This window comes from Geotrypetes seraphini, chromosome 2 (genome assembly GCF_902459505.1).
Source record: "Geotrypetes seraphini chromosome 2, aGeoSer1.1, whole genome shotgun sequence".
Lineage (NCBI taxonomy): Eukaryota > Metazoa > Chordata > Amphibia > Gymnophiona > Dermophiidae > Geotrypetes > Geotrypetes seraphini.
The window spans coordinates 499,051,149-499,069,547 of record NC_047085.1 but is presented as its reverse complement, the minus strand read 5'-3'; the positions used below and the strand labels follow the sequence as shown (position 1 = coordinate 499,069,547).

Here is an 18,399-nt window from a genome sequence, read left to right as displayed (position 1 = left end):
GATAAAACATATGGACCCTCTTTGTTTGGCGCAGGGACCCATAAGGAATATTTATTAAAGTTTTTGACTGCACTTCGATTTAGCGTCAGCACGGTTTACAAATGGTGTCTGAATCAACACAAACGGGAGCGTTCTCCAGGTCTGTTTTTTTCTGGTCTCCTGGACGGGAGGAATGTGTGATCTGATTGGGCCAAGACAAGATTTGGAGAGAGTGGACGCAGATCTGAGATCTCTGAAAAGAGACTGTCTCTCCATACCATCATCTAACTATTGAGCCTCTCTGTATCCCACTGTCTCTATACTAGCCAGGCTTTGGCCTGCTGTGTGCATAACATGAGCTAAAGGAAGGAAGCCATCGGTTAGAGGGCTGCCGAACTCCGCATTTGCTCCTATAGTTGGGGGATTTAGATTTTGTTATCTTTGCCGAAGCCAGGGCTACTATACAAGAGCATGGTTTACTAACCGGATATATTTGGATGCAAGTAAATAAGTTAATTAATAATCAATCAACCTTTTCTCAGGAATTCTTTTTATTAATGTAACAGTTTCAGTTATCTATTGTAGTATGATGCACTGCTATATATATTTTGTGCAATCTGTGTACTATTAACTATGTGTTTACCATTTTACTATTATTAATTATTGCTATATAATAAATAACATATATTCCACCTTGGCATTGCTCATTGGGTACAATTATTGATATAAGTCTTTGGTTACAGCAGGGGTGTCCAACCTGCGGCCCCGTGAAGTTTTTTGTGCAGCCCCGGTTAAGGGCGATGCAGTGTTTTCCTCTGCTGCCCCCTGGTGTTTACCATCTTGCCGGTTCCCTCTGTCTTGCTGCAGCGTTTGTGCAGCCCCAGAAACATTTTTTTGGGCCAATGCGGCCCAGGGAAGCCAAAAGGTTGGACACCCCTGGGTTACAGCCAGTGATTTCTGTAGAATCACTTTTCCTTAGACATTTATGTGTCCATAGGATTGCAAATCAGCGAGTTTACTGCCCTAAGCAGAGTATTCCCAGATATGTGTGATTGACTGTAAAACCAGTTCCTACTACGTCCCATTCGTAAAGATTAACCTCTACTGGTCTGGAGAGTGCTAAAGAAGGAGAAATTAGGTTCTTACCTGCTAATTTACTTTCTTTTAGCTTCTCCAGACCGGTAGAGGTCCCCACCCTGTCTATTGATGTTGTGCTTGGGGCTGTTTTGCGGGCAGTTTTTATTTTTTGCTGCGGGTTCTAGTATTTTTCTAGGGCCGGGGAGAATTAAAGAACAGCGGCTGTGGCTCGGCTGGCTTAGCTGGCGAGCTGTGGGGACATTTTTCCTTCGGGTATTTCTCCTCTGCATTTTCCAGCAGCATTTGGGTATGTTATTTGTTACTCCTGTTTGGAGTATTGTTTTCTTTCTGTTTTCCAGTTCTTGGTTCTGCTTGGCTATTCGGCAGACTGAGGGAAATAGAGAAGGGAGGATAGTATATACTGTCCCAAAGTTTTGTTTTCAGTCTCCACCTGCTGGTCATGATTGGATATATACCCATTCGTAAAGATTAACCTCTACTGGTCTGGAGAAGCTAAAAGAAAGTAAATTAGCAGGTAAGAACCTAATTTCTCCTTCCTACTACAGGGAAAAAAAAAATCAAATACGGTACTCTACTGAGTTCTAATGGTCAGCTAAGCACAAAATCTATTAGGGGGAATATGGAAACAGCCTGCTTGGCCAGAGATCTCAGTCTTTGGCTCAGCCCTCAAGACAAATTAAACAATGTCTTACAATAATGAACTGTATTGATAAAAATGCATTCTAAATGGAAGGAGAATTATTATTTGCTGCTGTAATGTATTCTGCATGTTGAATCTGTTACTTTGGAACCTGTGCTTTTGAAGTTGTAAAATACATCCATGCTCTAATTTTTGTTTGCTGGAATACATTTGAAAGATTGGAACCACTACTACGTGTATTGGACTGAAATTATTTTCCATGGTTTGGGTTCAAGGAGGTGAAGGTACAAAGAGCTTTTATTTCAAGGGGTTCAAAGCCAACCACTTAGGAGGGGATTAAACGAGCCAGAGGGGAAACTGGAGTTATTTCCCTGCCCCAGTAAGAAAAATTGCTTTGTCTAATCCAATAAAATAGCTGTTCGACAACATTCTAAAGAACATAGTAACCGAGGAGGGGTTTAGAACCCCACCAAATACCAGACACAGTAGATATAAGAAATCTATAGAACAGATCTATGAGGTCCATATTCAATATGCCAGTGCCCTGGAAAGTTATCCAGATCAAAGTACCTGTCTGACTAAATATGTTAGCCCGCTCTCACCTCCTTCTCTCCAGGTAACTTTGCCTACACTAAAATTCTGTGCCTAGTTACCCTTTCAAAGGGGAGCAGTTTTTTTTTTTAAAGGGCCAGGCACACTTATAAGGGGAAAAAGCCATATGGACCTCTCTGTGGTCTTGAAAGCTCCAAGCGCACCATCTTCATCTTCAAATGATTTTTATGTTGCTCCAAGGAAAGGTATCACAAGCAGAAGTCAGCCTCAGAAAAGAATATATGATATTCCTGTCCATCTTCTAGGGGATTGTGGTACCACCAAGGTGCCTGTGACCTTCACTGCAGGGTCTGCCATTGTCTTCTGCAGCCCCTCTTACCCAGATATTAGACCTGACCCCAGTTTAACCTCTGAGATTTCACAAGTTCTCCCAGGCTAGTCTTACTGAGGAGAGATAGCGGTGAAAGAAAGGCTTTCGAGCATAACTTACCACAGAAGGTTTGGTTCCTCCAATGTATAGCAGCTCCCTCCTGGGCACACTGCCTTGCGTAGGCAGCCACGGCGCTACAGAGACAGTCCTTGTCAGGAGCACAGCCACAGACATCATGGAGGCAGACCTGGTAGTATGGTTCCCTCTCTACTTGGTCATGACAGGGCTAAGGATCAGAAAGCAGCAGGGCAGAAGAACCTCAGAAGGGCTCAAAGAATCAATCTTCATGAAAACCATAGCCACTTGTACACACAATAGGGTCAATTCTATAGACGGCGCTATAAGTTAAGCACCAAAACCCAGATGAACTGCTGAGTGCTAAGTGTTATTCTATCAAATACGAGTGACTTGATGGAGACCGTTGGGTATTCGGGGAGACTTGTCAATGAACAGTTTTAGGGACTTGTTGTGTAGTATTTAGGGAGGGTTATTTTTTTTAAATTTCATATCATGATCTGTATGTTTGTTTTATATTGTCTGGTCGCTACATGTACCAAGATGGTTGGATCCTCCCTAGCAGCAGGCAGGCAAGTGACCAGGCGATTCTCACACCCACCCAGCTAACTACATGCCTAAAGATCAAATCACCAACTACAACAGCTGTCCTAACCCTTTCCTCTGAAGACACTTCCTCAGTGTGCGCATCTCCCGATGGGCAGGTCCTGGCTACAGGATTACGTCCTACCTCACAGGCATGCTGCCCTCCTTTTAGGAGACCTCCCTTCTCCAAGGCAGCACAGGGGCTGCCAGATTGGAGGTGGGACTTCTCTACCATGTCCCTCTAGGTCTCTTCTATGTACCTGTCTGACTCCCTCATCTCCTCCAAATCTGCTACCCTATCTTCAAAATAACGGACTTATTCTCTGAGAGCTAGTAGTTCTTTGCATCAAGCACATACATCATACATATGACACTCAGTGCAAAAGACTGGATAGCAACCCTTTCGCCGCTGGACTACAGTCTGCATCTTAGTATGACTGAGCTGTCTCATTAAACTTTGTTAAAGGACTAGGAATATTGGACTAGTATGAAGAGTGTTTAATTCGTAGCAAGTAATGAAATGTAATAAGTCAGTAATAAACACTCCTCATGTTATCCTAATTAGAATAATAGACTATAAATTTTAAGACTATAAGTTAAGAAGTGTGCTGGAGTGGACGGAAGTTGGGAAGGGTGGGCAGGAAAGAAGAAAGAGCTAGGCCCTATTATGTCTGCCTGAGGCTAGTAATACTGTAGGCTGTGACAGCGAAGTTTCTATCTCTAGCAGAAAGTTTACATTTAAAAACTACAGGGAGGGGAGGGGGGAAGGCTTTTAGATCATGGAAACTAGCAAATAAGTAAAATTTGCTTGTTTAAGATTTAAACTGGTTTTATAAAGGAACCTACAATTTATGTTTTAACCCAAAATAATCAAAGCCCAGACCCCTCCCCTAAGTGAATGATCCCCTTGGATTCTGCAACATAGGCATTTTCCATTTTAGAATTCTGATATCTGGGGCTTGCGGAGAGTTTCCTTGGCACTCTGGAGCAATGTGACCTGTGTGAAAAGCAACTGAGGGCCAAAACGGATGACCAGGAAAGCTAACCTGACGCGCTGCTCCGTCAGAAAAGAGGGACACGGTAAACTATGTGGAATCAGGATAGGATCTAGGAATACAGTGTTCCTCCGGTCATTCACGGTCAGCGGTTTGCGGTCCCGGTCATTTGCGGTATTTTCCAACCGTGAACCACTGACCAGGGGAGGGCAGCGGGAGAGGCAGGAGAGAGCGGCCGGAGTGCCAGCGAGTGCAGGAAATCACTCGCTGTATGCTCCGACCGCCTCTTCCTGCACTACTTTGGGCCTTATCTAATCAGGAGCTGTTTTGACAAGCAGCTCCTGATTGCTAAGGCCCGACTTAGTGCAGGAAGAGGCGGTAGGAGCATACAGCGAGTGATTGTTTGCACTCGCTGGCGCTCCGGCTGCTCTCTCCTGCCTCTCCCGCTGCCCTCTACAGTCTCCCCCATGAAAAACCGTATTCGCGGTTTTTCAAGATTCGCAGGGGTTCCTAGAATGGACACCCCCCCCGTGAATATTCGGGGAGTACTGTACTCTCTGGCAGTGGTGTAGTGAGGGGGGGTCCACCCCGGATAGGGTTACCAAACGTCCGGATTTCCCCAGACATGTCCTCTTTTTGAGGACATGTCTAGGGGTCCGGACAGCTTTTCAAAACCCAGCACTTGGTCTGGGTTTTGAAAAGCTTCCCAACAAAATCGCGTCAGGAAGGAACATGTACGGACGCAACGCGGCGATGTCATTGCGTCACCTCCTTGCATGCGCGGATGCCATCTGGGGGTGGGGCTGGGGGGCAGAACAGGGTGTGACAGAGGCGGAACTGGGCTGTTCTGGCAGCGCGGCCATGGGTGGCAGGGGGTGCCGGGAAGGAGCAGGGGAGGGGGCGGAGAAGAGGGCGAGGGAGGTGTGCCACTTACCCTCGCTACGCCACTGCTCTCCAGCATATTTATTTATTTATTTATTTATTCATTCATTCAATTTTCTATATCATTCTCCCAAGGGAGTCAGAACGGTTTACATGAATTTATTCAGGTACTTAAGCATTTTCCCCTGTCTGTACCGGTGCGCTCACAATCTATCTAATGTACTTGGGGCAATGGGGGGATTAAGTGACTTGCCCAGGGTCACAAGGAGCAACGTGGGTTTGAACCCGGTGTTTCTTCGGGTTTTGGAAAGCCCCCTACAAGTTCCGGCTGCACTTGGAGGGCCTCTGAGCATGCGCGGATGAAGTCAAACGCATCCGCGCATGCTCCAACCCTCCAGACGCGGCCGGAGCTCATCGCAAAGAGAGGAGGCTTTCTGGGGGCATGCCTGGAGGGCAGAACAGGGTGGGGTTAGAGGCAGAACCTGGCAGGGCTGGGGCAGAACAGGGTGGGGTCATGTGTCCGGGGTTTTCTTTTTTTTTTTTTTTAAATATGGTAACCCTATGCTCACCTTACCTGGAACACTGTGCCATGGATGACGGAGCATAAACGCTCTGCAAATTCCCTTCGTTGTGTGTATGTCCCGCATGGATCAAATGCTATTGCGTTTACATCTGGGCAGCTGCTGCTCGCCTTGAATTTATTGACAAAGGCAGCAACGCTAGTCTCAATATCCCCTTCGGGCGTGGTAAAGTCATCATTCTGATTCCAGTTGTATGTTCCACACAGTCCAAGCACCTATGAAGACACCATAAAAACCTATATATGGGTACTGCAAATAATCTCTTATATGAGAGGTCCTAGTTATGTTGCTGGTTAGGTTGACTGAAAACCAAAGGCCCATCAAATCCAGTCTCATACTATTGGTCCAAAAGTTAATTAAAAAAAAAAAATAAATCATGGCACAGCAGCCAATTTTACAGTGGTGAAAATGATTCCCCTCTGTAGGGATGGAGGTCTAATAAGTTCTGATCCAGGGCATCAGAACACAGGCAAGGTCAGCACACAGGCAGTTGATCTAGGCCCTGTGTACGGATCTAGGCCTTGTGTGAGGATCTGAACCCCTGTGAAAGAATTATGAATTATTCCTATTCCCTCTCCCTTCTTGCTATGCAGCCATTCTAAGTAAAGGAAAATGCTAGCATCTTGTCACAAGACCCTTGTCACATATTAACCTGACACAAGTTTACCCTTATCCCCTATTCCTTATATGGGCAACAATCAGACTTTGCCTGAACAGGCCCTGAGGTAAGGCTAATCAAGAGAGATTAAGGAGCATGCATTATAACCTTTGGACTGTCACATGCTTATCTTATTTGAGCTGTCCTTATTTGGAAAGGACATCAGCTGACAGGCATTGCACTGTCCATGTGTTAATCAGGTCCTTGTCTAAGTCTGAGTTGGAGGGTGATCACAAGGTAAAAGCACAAGGTAAAGGGAGGGTGATCACGAGGTAAAAGCATGTACCTTTCTTTGTATCCACCAATGTAAAAGCATGTGTAATCGAGGGAGTTACTATGATGTCATTAGCTTAGAAGTATAATTAAAAGGGACTCGGAGCTAGCCCCTGGCAACGCCTCCATCCCAATTCTAAGACTGCGTGTGTGTGTTTCCTTTGTGGCATTCCTACACCCCTCCCCCCCAACATCATCACACTATTCACTACAATATTTATTTATTCATTCGTTTTTTTTAGCCCGTCCTCCCCAGGAGCCCAGAACGGGTTACAAGGATACATACACCAGTTTTTTCAGGAACAGAGATACGCACGCTACAGAGTCAATAACTTACAACTTATAGGGAATAAATGAAATATAAATAAAATCTTTTCAATAACCTGTCAAATTAGTCACATTGTAGTGAAGGCCTTAAATACAACTGTACATATGAAATATAAATATAATAAATAACAACAAACACAAATGGAAGAAGAAGAAAAGAAAAATAAACGGGGAGAAATTGAAATCGGTCATTAAGGCAGCTCAGCCTTAATACATACATGTATGACTGCCCTGGTGTGTGACCTTCTGGACACATAAAGAAGAGGCTTGTTTAAGCCAGAAGAGGAAAAATAGTCCACATACATGGAATTTGCAAAACTGCGTGCTGTTTTATCCCCACTTGGCATCCTACAAAGTTGCGCTCTGTAGATCGTGCTGATCGTTTCATTCCAACGGTCCAACAATTAAGACTGAAAGTAACTAAGGCGAGTATTTTGTCCTGTATAGGTCCCCGAGAATGGAATGAGATCCCACCGTATATTTGCCAGCAGGAAAATTTGAGTCATCTTAAAAGATTATTAAAAAGATACTTATTTTGTAAGATGAAGTATGGAAACTGAGTGTCCCATTGTTTAGTTGAATGCTAGTTGCTAACCTGTTGGATTATTGTCTGTTGTATGTGTATTGTTTTTTTTTAATGTATGATACCGGTAAGAACAGATTGTTTACCCTCTCCAAGGTAGGGAGAACGAGAGGGCACTCTCTAAAGTTGAAAGGTGATAGATTCCGTACGAACGTGAGGAAGTTCTACTTCACCCAGAGAGTGGTGGAAAACTGGAACACTCTTCCGGAGTCTGTCATAGGGGAAAACACCCTCCAGGGACTCAAGACAAAGTTGGACAAGTTCCTGCTAAACTGGAACGTACGCAGGTGAGGCTGGACTCATTTAGAGCACTGGTCTTTGACCTGGAGGCCGCCGCGTGAGCGGACCGCTGGGCACAATGGACCACTGGTCTGACCCAGCAGCGGCAATTCTTATGTTCTTATTTGCTGTGGCCCGTTTTGTTTGGAGCGGGATGCAAATGGCCAGTGTGAAGTACACGGCCACTTTTTAACTCCTGGACCCCCCATACCTGCTCATTTTCGAAGGGAAACGAGGCTGGTTGTTTCCTTTTGAAGAAATAGTTCAATGAGTTTGGGAAAAATTAGCTTGCATACTAAGCACACAACACAGGCCATTGAAAAATACCCCATAATGGGTGCCAACGGGCCTCTATTCGGATTTCCCTGGACATGTCCTCCTTTTGAGGACATGTCCACGGACCCAGACGGCTTTTCAAAACCCGGCACTTAGTCCAGGAATCACGCCTACATAGGTGCTTTAGGCTGCCGAATGCCACAATAGACGTGACCAACGCCGGAAGTGGCGTTGGGCAGCCTGAAGCGCCTAAGTAAGTGTGATTCATGTGAAGATAGGCGCCGGAAATGTAGGCCCAGAAAACCCGGGCCTACATTTCCGACGCCTATCTTTCACATCGGTGTAATTTCATAATCGGCGCTGATGCATGTTGACATGTAGTCGGCAGCCTCTTATAATGTGGCCACCGATATCGGTGCTGGTTCAAGAATCCGGGCCTTGGTTCTTTTCTTTTATTGTCGTGTGGGGTGTACTTCAGTTTCCCTTTCTTCATTGTTTGTTAATTAAATAGTCGTACCTGCTTTGGCTGGATATTGCATTGTCATCTTAGTTATAGTTGTGTCATCTTATTTTTATATGGTTTTATGTTTCTGTATACGTAATAAATAGGCAAGTGAGAAAATAAATACATTTTAAGAGCATGCGTCACTAGAACACTGCAGATTGAGGTAGCTTCATTGCCCTCACCTTCTTGGCAAATACTGGCTGTAGGGTAATGTAGACAGCCGGGAACTCCAGTCCCCACAGCACGTGAGCACCAAAGGTCTGGAGCAGGAGGGAGGAGGAGGAGGCCCATCTCACAGAGAGGTCCGCACTGAGGAAGGGCAGGGTCACCTCACGTCCGTTAGCAGTGATTTCACCTGCAGAGAGCATAAACAGGAACTGAGGAGATGAGAGACATAATAATAGAAGGAAAGGAAAATTAAAGAAAGAGATTGAGAAAGGCTGAGCAGGAAAAGGGAGGAAGAAACAAAGCAGACAAAGAGGAAAGATGAGAAAGAGGGAGAAACTGAAGAACAGGGTCAGGGAGCAGGGCACAGAGGAATGAATTTATTTATTTTAAAAACTTATATTCCGCTTAAAACCTTGAGGGCTCATAATCAAAAGAGAAAAACGTCCAAAAACCGGCCTAAGTCGGCACTTGGACGAACATTTCCCAAATACGTCCAAGTGCCAATAATAAAAACGGGTTTTGGACGTATTTCTAAACGACCTAGGCCTACATAGTGCCGCTGAACGACCAAAGATAAACGGGGCGTTTCGGGAGGAGTTTCGAGGGCGGGAGTTGGGCGGGACATAGGCTGGCTTAGACTTAGTCATACAGCATGTATAAAGTTATACAGCCCACGATCGACGGAACTTGGACGTTGTGACTTAGACCGTCACAAAAACCCACCTAAAGTCACCAGATAAGCACTGCAAACACATAAAACAGACCCCCACACACTACCCCAGTGATCACCGACCCCACCCCCATAAAAATATTAATCCCACCTTTAAAATTCAGCCTCTAGACCATCATCACCTGGCCGCCTGGCATAGGAAAGCTTAGTCGTCCAGCACAGAGGCATCTTAAGCCATCTTGGGGGTGGATTAAGGACCCATGGAGAGGAGGACCCATGCCCATAAGTCCCTGTAATCACTGCATTGATACTTAAACATGTGCACTCCCTTATACACCCCCAAAACCCTTTTTTACTGGCATATCAGTGGCTCCTGCATGGGATGGTAGATAAGTGGGTCTAGGGGATTCTGGAGGTGGTTTGGGGGCTCACCATGACCTATAAGGGAGCTGTAGTGAGGAGAAGACATGGCACCCTTTTTGTGAAGTTCATAGCAGTGCCCTGTAAGGTGCCTCACTATTTAGGTGCCATGTCTGGGTGTTCAGTCCATCACTTTGCAGACCCCTCCCATGTCCAACAGGGCTTGTTCTAGGCGTTTTTGACTTGGATGAAAAGTTGGACGTATAAAGATGGATGATTTAGCGGCTGGACAATCAGATCGGCAGGAAGTATAATTAGACGATTTTCGAAACAAAAAAAATTTTGAACGTATTTTTCGAAAATGTGTCCTAAGCTTATTTTTACTTTGGACGACTTGCGACTTAGACGCAAACGGACTTAGACGTCCCTTTCAATTATGCCCCTCTTAGTGGATTACAACATGAGCATATACAATCAAAGCATAACAAGAATATCACAGGTCTCTAGAAACACACCATATCTATCAGCTGTCAGTCACAAACAAATCAAAACGGCAAAGAGACTTTTAGAAATAGATGAGTCTTCAACATTTTTAATCTGTTTCTAAATTACTACACAGTTCAAGCGCTCCACATCTATCAACTGTCATTCACAGGTAAACCAGAGTGGCAAAAAGGCTTTTGCAAATAGATGAGCCTTCGACATTTTCTTAAATGTTACGAAAATGATTGCACGGTCTAAGAGCTCCTGGCAAAGCATTCCACAAATGAGGGCCAGCAGCAGGAATTACAGATGAGCATTTGGCCTTTATCTGCCATCATGTTTCTATGAGATATCCATCAAAGCTGTCTCAAACGGCTTGCATCTCTGGCTACTTCTTAATAAACAGTAATTATACTGTTCAAGCCAGATCTTCAGATGTGCTTGTAACATTTGGATCTTCCACACGCTCGTCATTGATCTGCTTCCTGCATTTATTCTTTTGTCTTTTTCTTTTAAAACTTCTTACTTTAAACTGCTTCCTTTTTTTTTATTTTTCATAAATACCTTAATGCCAATCATATCTTATATATCAGTGGTCTCAAACTCACGGCCCGGGGGCCACATGCGGCCCACCAGGTATTATTTTGAGGCCCTCGGTAGGTTTATTATATCATATCATATCAAAGAATATGCATTGAAAGCAGTGCATGCACATAGATCTCATGCATATTCTTTGGTGAAATCCTGAAAATCCGACTGGATTGCGGCCCTCAAGGAGGGACTTTGAGACCCCTGATATAGAGGATTAACAGCTCAGTACATAGAACCTCTTATAACAGGGGTCTCAAAGTCCCTCCTTGAGGGCCGCAATCCAGTCGGATTTTCAGGATTTTCCCAATGAATATGCATGAGATCTATGTGCATACACCACTTTCAATGCATATTCATTGGGGAAATCCTGAAAATCCGACTGGATTGCGGCCCTCAAGGAGGGACTTTGAGACCCCTGTTATAAGAGGTTCTATGTACTGAGCTGTTAATCCTCTATATCAGGGGTCTCAAAGTCCCTCCTTGAGGGCCGCAATCCAGTTGGGTTTTCAGGATTTCCCCAATGAATATGCATGAGATCTATGTGCATGCACCACTTTCAATGCATATTCATTGGAGAAATCCTGAAAATCTGACTGGATTGCAGCCCTCAAGGAGGGACTTTGAGATCCCTGTCTTATAACATGTATGTTATTTCAGGTCCTTATCCTGTATATATTAGTCACCATAAAATCATTTACCTCAAACTCCCATCCCACCCTTATACATGAATTCTACTTGTGTCTAACTACAGTTTTTTGGTGTATATCAGAAGAAACAGCAACACCTAGATGGCTGTGTGCCACTTCCAACGTTGGTGAGCGTCTCAGTAAACACCCGACACTCCACATTATAAGGAGCGTTTCAGCCACAAGCAAGCCTTCCTCGGGGGACAATGGAATTGTTGCTGACCTTTTCATCTTTAGTTGCTGAGGTCCCTCTTCAGAGGCTTCAGTTATTCTGAGGGTTTTTGGCTGCCGGCATGAGCAGCATCACCAACCTGCTACCCACATCGGCGTCGGCTCTCCCTCTGACGTCAATTCCTAGGCGCGGGACCCTGAAGTGATGTCAGAGGGAGAGCCAGCGTTGGTGCGAGCAGCAGGTTGGAGTTGTTGCTTGCGTCGGCAAAGAGATAGAGGTAGGGTGGGGGAGGAAGTGAAGGGAGAGGAGGGGTGCCTGGGGTGGATTGTCCTCCCCTTATTACGCCACTGCACGTAATTCTGAAACCAGCACCAATGAATGATTGACACATGATCGGCGGCCGCCTGTAAGGCAACTGCCAGTATCAGCGCCGGTTCAAGAATCTGGGCCTCAATACGCAATTTAGTTCTGGAAGTCATTGCCAGAGAATGTAGTAAAAGCAGTTAGCTCAGCAGTGCTTAAAAAGCGATTGGATGAGTTCCTTGATTGAGGTAAAGTCCATAAACTGGGGAAATCCACTGCTTATCTTCAGGAGTAAGCACTAGCATGAAATCTATCTATCCTGGAATGGCCACTGTTGGAATCTACTACAGTACTCCCCCAAAATACGCGGGGATTCCATTCCAGGAACCCCTACAAATTTAAAAAAACTGCCAGTCAAAAGGCAGGGGAGGCAGGAGAGGGCAGCTGGAGCGCCGGCAAGTGAAGAAAATCACTCGCGGTCTGCTCTGACCGCCTAATCCTGTGGTAAAGTCGGGCTACACCAATCAGGAATTGCTTTGACACGCAGCTCCTGATTGGTGTAGCCTGACTTTACTACAGAAAGAGGTGGTCGGAGCAGACCGTGAATGAGCGAGTCCGCGATTTGCGAACCGCAAATTCACGGGGGAACACTGTACTTAGTAGTGTCATCGCATGTCCCCTAGTCCTAGTATTTTTGGAAAGAGTAAACAAGAGATTCCCATCTACCTGTTCCACTCCGCTCGATCATATCTCCCCTGAGCCATCTCTTCTCCAGGCTGAAAAGCCCTAGACACCTTTGCCTCTTCTTATTGGGACGTTGTCCCATCCCTTTTATCATTTTTCGCCCTTCTCTGTACCTTTTCTAATTCCACTATATCTTTTCTCAGATGCAGCGACCAGAATTGCATACAATATTCAAATCACATTTTTTGTTTTCTTCAGCGTGAGATTAAATTGTCAGGGGCCTAGTATGGTAATATAAAACAATTAAGCCTTTGATGCTGTTCCTTATAGAAGGTTCACGAACAAACTGAGCAGCTTCAGGACGCAACCCAAGGCGGTAAAACTGAATCACAAATTGGTTGACTGACAGACAGACGGCAGAGGGTGGTGGTAAACGGAATTCACTCGGAAGAAAGAAAAGTGAGTAGTGGAGTTCCTCAGGGATCTGTCCTCAGGTCAATTGTGTTCAATATATTTGTGAGCGATATTGCTTAAGAGTTAAAAGGATGCCTTTTTTTATAGATTGGCAACTGAGTGGACACCTTGATAGGAGTGTAAACTATTGAAAGTGCTCTATAAAAGTTAGAAACGTGGGCTAATGCTTCAGTTAAGCTCATTTTTTTTTTTTTTTTTACAATTTATTCAAACAAACAAGTCAAACACACACTGATAAAATTTTTTACAATAACAGCGAACTAAATCCCAAATGATTACAATACAGGCAAAAGAGCATGAGTCCAGGTGTTGGTTCTTGCAACCCAGACTCGACAAACTAAATTACCCCACAGCCTTCCACCCCTTCTTCCCCCTCCCTCCCTCCCTGCCCCACCCACCCCTAGCCCAGTCTCTCAACAATGAAGAAAAGGCAACAAAGGGACTGCTGGTTTCTGTAGTCTATTTATAATTTGACTCTTTACCTTGGGGGATAGGGTGTCCAGATAAGAGGACCAAACAGACAAAAGGGCCTTACTCCGGCTTCTAGAGCAGGGGTGTCAAAGTCCCTCCTCGAGGGCCGTAATCCAGTCGGGTTGTCAGGATTTCCCCAATGAATATGCATGAGATCTATTTGCCTGCACTGCTTTCGTTGTATGCTAATAGATCTCATGCATATTCATTAGGCAAATCCTGACAACCCGACTGGATTGCGGCCCTCCAGGAGGGACGTTGACACCCCTGTTCTAGAGCAATAGGCCGACATAGATTTCCAAACCATTAAGAGGTGAAACTTATTTCTCCAGCACCAGATAGTGGGTGTTAACCAATGGTTTAGAATGCATTTCTTCCCCAGGACGTAGCCTTTAGTGCAGTGGGTCTCAAATCTGATCCTGGAGGCACCCTAGGTAGTCAGGTTTTCAGGATATTCAAGATGAATATTCATAAGAGAGATTTGCATGCAGTGAAAGCAAAAAAAAAAAAAAAGCTTAGTATATCTGAAGCACATGTTATCTGATGCACGGAATCAAACGCCTATCATTTGACCCATGGAAACAAATGATTTTGATCTTTAGATTTCTCTTGTCCCCTTTCCAAATCTGAATTCAAGGAGTTACATTCAAGTAATGTAATGTAATGTAATGTAATTTTTTTCTTATATACCGCTACATCCGTTAGGTTCTAAGCGGTTTGTAGAAAATATACATTAAGATTATAAATGAGAAGTAAGAAGGTACTTAAAAAATTCCCTTACTGTCCCGAAGGCTCACAATCTAACTAAAGTACCTGGAAATTAATAAAGAAGAGAAAATAAAGATGGTTAAAAAAAGAAAAATTCTATGTGAACTTATAGGATGGAAATTAAACTGACAGTGAAGAACTGTATGAAAAATACATATGGAATGCAGTTAGAGAGGGTAGGTTACAATCTATTTATGGTATTTGTTTAATTGGAAGGTGTTAAGGTGGGTCGTTTGGGGGAAGGTTATCTGAAGGTAGGTGAATCTTCTGGAGGTAAAAGAGGAGGGGTTAAGATATTTGGATGAATTTTTTGAAAAGCAGGGTTTTGATTTCTTTTCGGAATGTTTTGAAGTTGTCTGATATTGTCATAAGATTGGAGATGGAATGGTTGATTTTTGCTGCTTGTGTTGCCAGAAGGTTGTCAAAGTGCATAAATTATTATCGCTGGATCCCATACATGTTTTCTGGCCCATGATCAGTGCTGGAGCTGGGTTTCCCATTACTATTAAAACCATACTCTTCAAAAAACACATAAAACCAATCCCAACCCACTATCCAACACTCTATTTACCCTTAGATCTCTCTAATTCTCTTCTATCTACCAAACGTTATCTAAAACCCATAATTTCACCCTATTCTTATCTCCTAAAGACCTCCACTTCCCTTTGGTAACTCTTTACCCAACATATATTACCTTAAAAATTCTACGTCATCGCTTATTCTATTCCTTCAAATTTTGAATGTAATTTTTGTTTTAGTTTGGATGTAATCCGCCTTGAACCGCACGGTAATGGCGGAATAGAAATCACTAATGTAATGTAATGCAATGTATGTCCTGTACCAGAACAATGAACACCTGCGATTACCTGTGGCCCACAGCCGGACAGCTGTTTTGTGCGCAGTGACGGTCAGAGCATGCAGGCAGTTCGCGGCACTGTTGCTCCCACATGCGACATTCTCTGCGGTGATCAGCAGCTTCCCATCCACAAAATCCTACAAGCCAACCAGGATAAAGTAACCACTTAGTACCTCAGCTGTAACAAATAATGGAAAAGGACAGCAGGAAATAAAACCTCTCCAGTGCATGTAGCAAATAGAGAATGACATGGGGACAAATGTTTCCCCATGAGTTTTGTTGCTGTCCCTGCCCCTGCCCCTGCCCCATTCCTGTAAGCTCTGCCTTAACCGCACAAGCCTCGAACACTTATGATTTTAAAGTGTTTGAGCCTTGTGCAGATGAGGGCGGAGCTTAGGCATTGGTGGGATGAGGCATTATGACATCACAGTCTGAGCTCTAAAATGTTCCTACTTATGATTTTAAAGTGTTTGAGGCTTGTGCAGATGAGGACGGAGCTTAGGCATTGGTGGAATGAGGCATTATGACATCACAGTCTGAGCTCTAGAATGTTCCTACTTATGATTTTAAAGTGTTTGAGGCTTGTGCAGATGAGGACGGAGCTTAGGCATTGGTGGAATGAGGCATTATGACATCACAGTCTGAGCTCTAGAATGTTCCTACTTATGATTTTAAAGTGTTTGAGGCTTGTGCAGATGAGGACGGAGCTTAGGCATTGGTGGGATGAGACATTATGACATCACAATCTGAGCTCTAAAATGTTGTTACTTAAGATTTTAAAGTGTTTGAGGCTTGTGCAGATGAGGGCGATGCTTGCAAGGAATGGGGCAGGGACAGGAAAAGAACTCGCCGGGATGGGAAAATGAGCTCCTGTGGGGACGGGGAAAAATTTGTCAATGTGTCATTCTTTAGTAGCAAACTCAGGGTCTGACTCAGAAGGGCTTTTCTCCCATGCTATGATTATGATAAGACATAAGAATAGCTTTTACTGGGTCAGATCAAGCCCAGTAGCTCATTTTCACAGTGGCCAATCCACGTCCCTAGTCCCTGGCCAAAACCCAAAGAGTAGCTACGTTCCATGCTTCCGATCCAGAGCAAGCAGTGGCTTCCCCCGTGTCTTTCTCAATAACAGACTACGGACTTTTCCTCCAGGAACTTGACCAAACCTTTCTTAAAACCAGCTACGCTATCCGCTCTTACCACATCCTCTGGCAACGCATTCCAGAGCTTAACTATTCTCTGAGTGAAAAAAAAATTCCTCCTATTGGTTTTCAAAGTATTTCCCTGTAACTTCATCGAGTGTCCCCTAGTCTTTGTCATTTTTGACGGAGTGAAAAATCGATCCACTTCTACTCCACTCAGGATTTTGCAGACTTCAATCCTGTCTCCCCTCAGCCGTCTCTTTTCCAAGCTGAAGAGCCCTAACCGTTTTAGTCTTTCCTCATACGAGAGGAGTTCCATCCCCTTTACCATCTCGGTCGCTCTTCTTGGAACCTTTTCTAGCGCCACTATATCGTTCTTGAGATAAGGAGACCAGAATTGAACGCAATACTCCAGATGAGGTCGCACCATGGAGCAAAACAGGGGCATTCTGACATTCTTAGGGGTGAAGAAAAGCTTAGTAAATTGGACCCTAAGCTTTGAAATGTTAGGAGTCGATATTCAGCAAGCCTTAACTGGGTAGGAACGGCTCCCACTCATGGGGTCTATACCCATTTTCTACAGTATAATCTAGGTAATACCACTGAAAATCTGGACACTCCGCCTCCCCACTATGCGGGTGGTGCTGGGGCACTCTGAGGCGGAGCTAAGGTCCAGCCTGGAGTTAACCTGATTAACCACGATATTCGGTCCACTAACTGGTAAACTAGCCAGATAAAGTTAGGACCGCAAAGGTGCTGTCCTAACTTAGGGGTCCTTTTACTAAATGCATTAGATTTTGCCTTCATAAGAGCTGCAGCCTCAGCACCTTGCTCCTTGTGACCTTGGGCAAGTCACTTACCGTATTTTCGCGGATATAACGCGCGCGTTATACGCGATTTTACCTACCGCGCATACCCCTCGCGCGTTATATGCCTGAGCGCGGTATAGAAAAGTTTTTAAACATAGTTCCCACCCCGCCCGACGCCCGATTCACCCCCCCAGCAGGACCGCTCGCACCCCCACCCCGAACGACCGCTCGCACGCGCTCCCACCCGCACCCGCATCCACGATCGGAGCAAGAGGGAGCCCAAGCCCTCTTGCCCGGCCGACTCCCCGACGTCCGATACATCCCCCCCCCCGAAGGACCGCCGACTTCCCGACAATATCGGGCCAGGAGGGAGCCCAAACCCTCCTGGCCACGGCGACCCCCTACCCCCACCCCGCACTACATTACGGGCAGGAGGGATCCCAGGCCCTCCTGCCCTCGACGCAAACCCCCCTCCCTCCAACGACCGCCCCCCCCCCAAGAACCTCCGACCGCCCCCCCAGCCGACCCGCGACCCCCCTGGCCGACCCCCACGACCCCCCCACTCCCCTTCCCTGTACCTTTGGAAGTTGGCCGGACAGACGGGAGCCAAACCCGCCTGTCCGGCAGGCAGCCAACGAAGGAATGAGGCCGGATTGGCCCATCCGTCCTAAAGCTCCGCCTACTGGTGGGGCCTAAGGCGCGTGGGCCAATCAGAATAGGCCCTGGAGCCTTAGGTCCCACCTGGGGGCGCGGCCTGAGACACATGGTCGGGTTTGGCTCATGTGCCTCAGGCCGCGCCCCCAGGTGGGACCTAAGGCTCCAGGGCCTATTCTGATTGGCCCACGCACCTTAGGCCCCACCAGTAGGCGGAGCTTTAGGACGGATGGGCCAATCCGGCCTCATTCCTTCGTTGGCTGCCTGCCGGACAGGCGGGTTTGGCTCCCGTCTGTCCGGCCAACTTCCAAAGGTACGGGGAAGGGGGGTGGGGGGGTCGTGGGGGTCGGCCAGGGGGGTCGCGGGTCGGCTGGGGGACGGGCGGAGGTTCTTGGGGGGGGCAGTCGTTGGGGGGGGAGGGGGGTTTGCGTCGAGGGCAGGAGGGCCTGG

General features: G+C 45.8%; 1 protein-coding gene across 1 annotated transcript in view; it reads right to left on the bottom strand.

Annotated features, from left to right (window-relative positions):
- Nucleotides 1-18,399, bottom strand: part of LOC117354948 (SCO-spondin-like) — a 441,431-nt gene that overhangs the window by 351,774 nt on the left and 71,258 nt on the right. Inside the window, 4 exon segments of the mRNA XM_033932909.1 lie at nucleotides 2,760-2,925; nucleotides 5,751-5,972; nucleotides 8,841-9,013; nucleotides 15,355-15,481. Of these exon segments, the coding sequence (XP_033788800.1) occupies nucleotides 2,760-2,925; nucleotides 5,751-5,972; nucleotides 8,841-9,013; nucleotides 15,355-15,481 (688 nt within the window).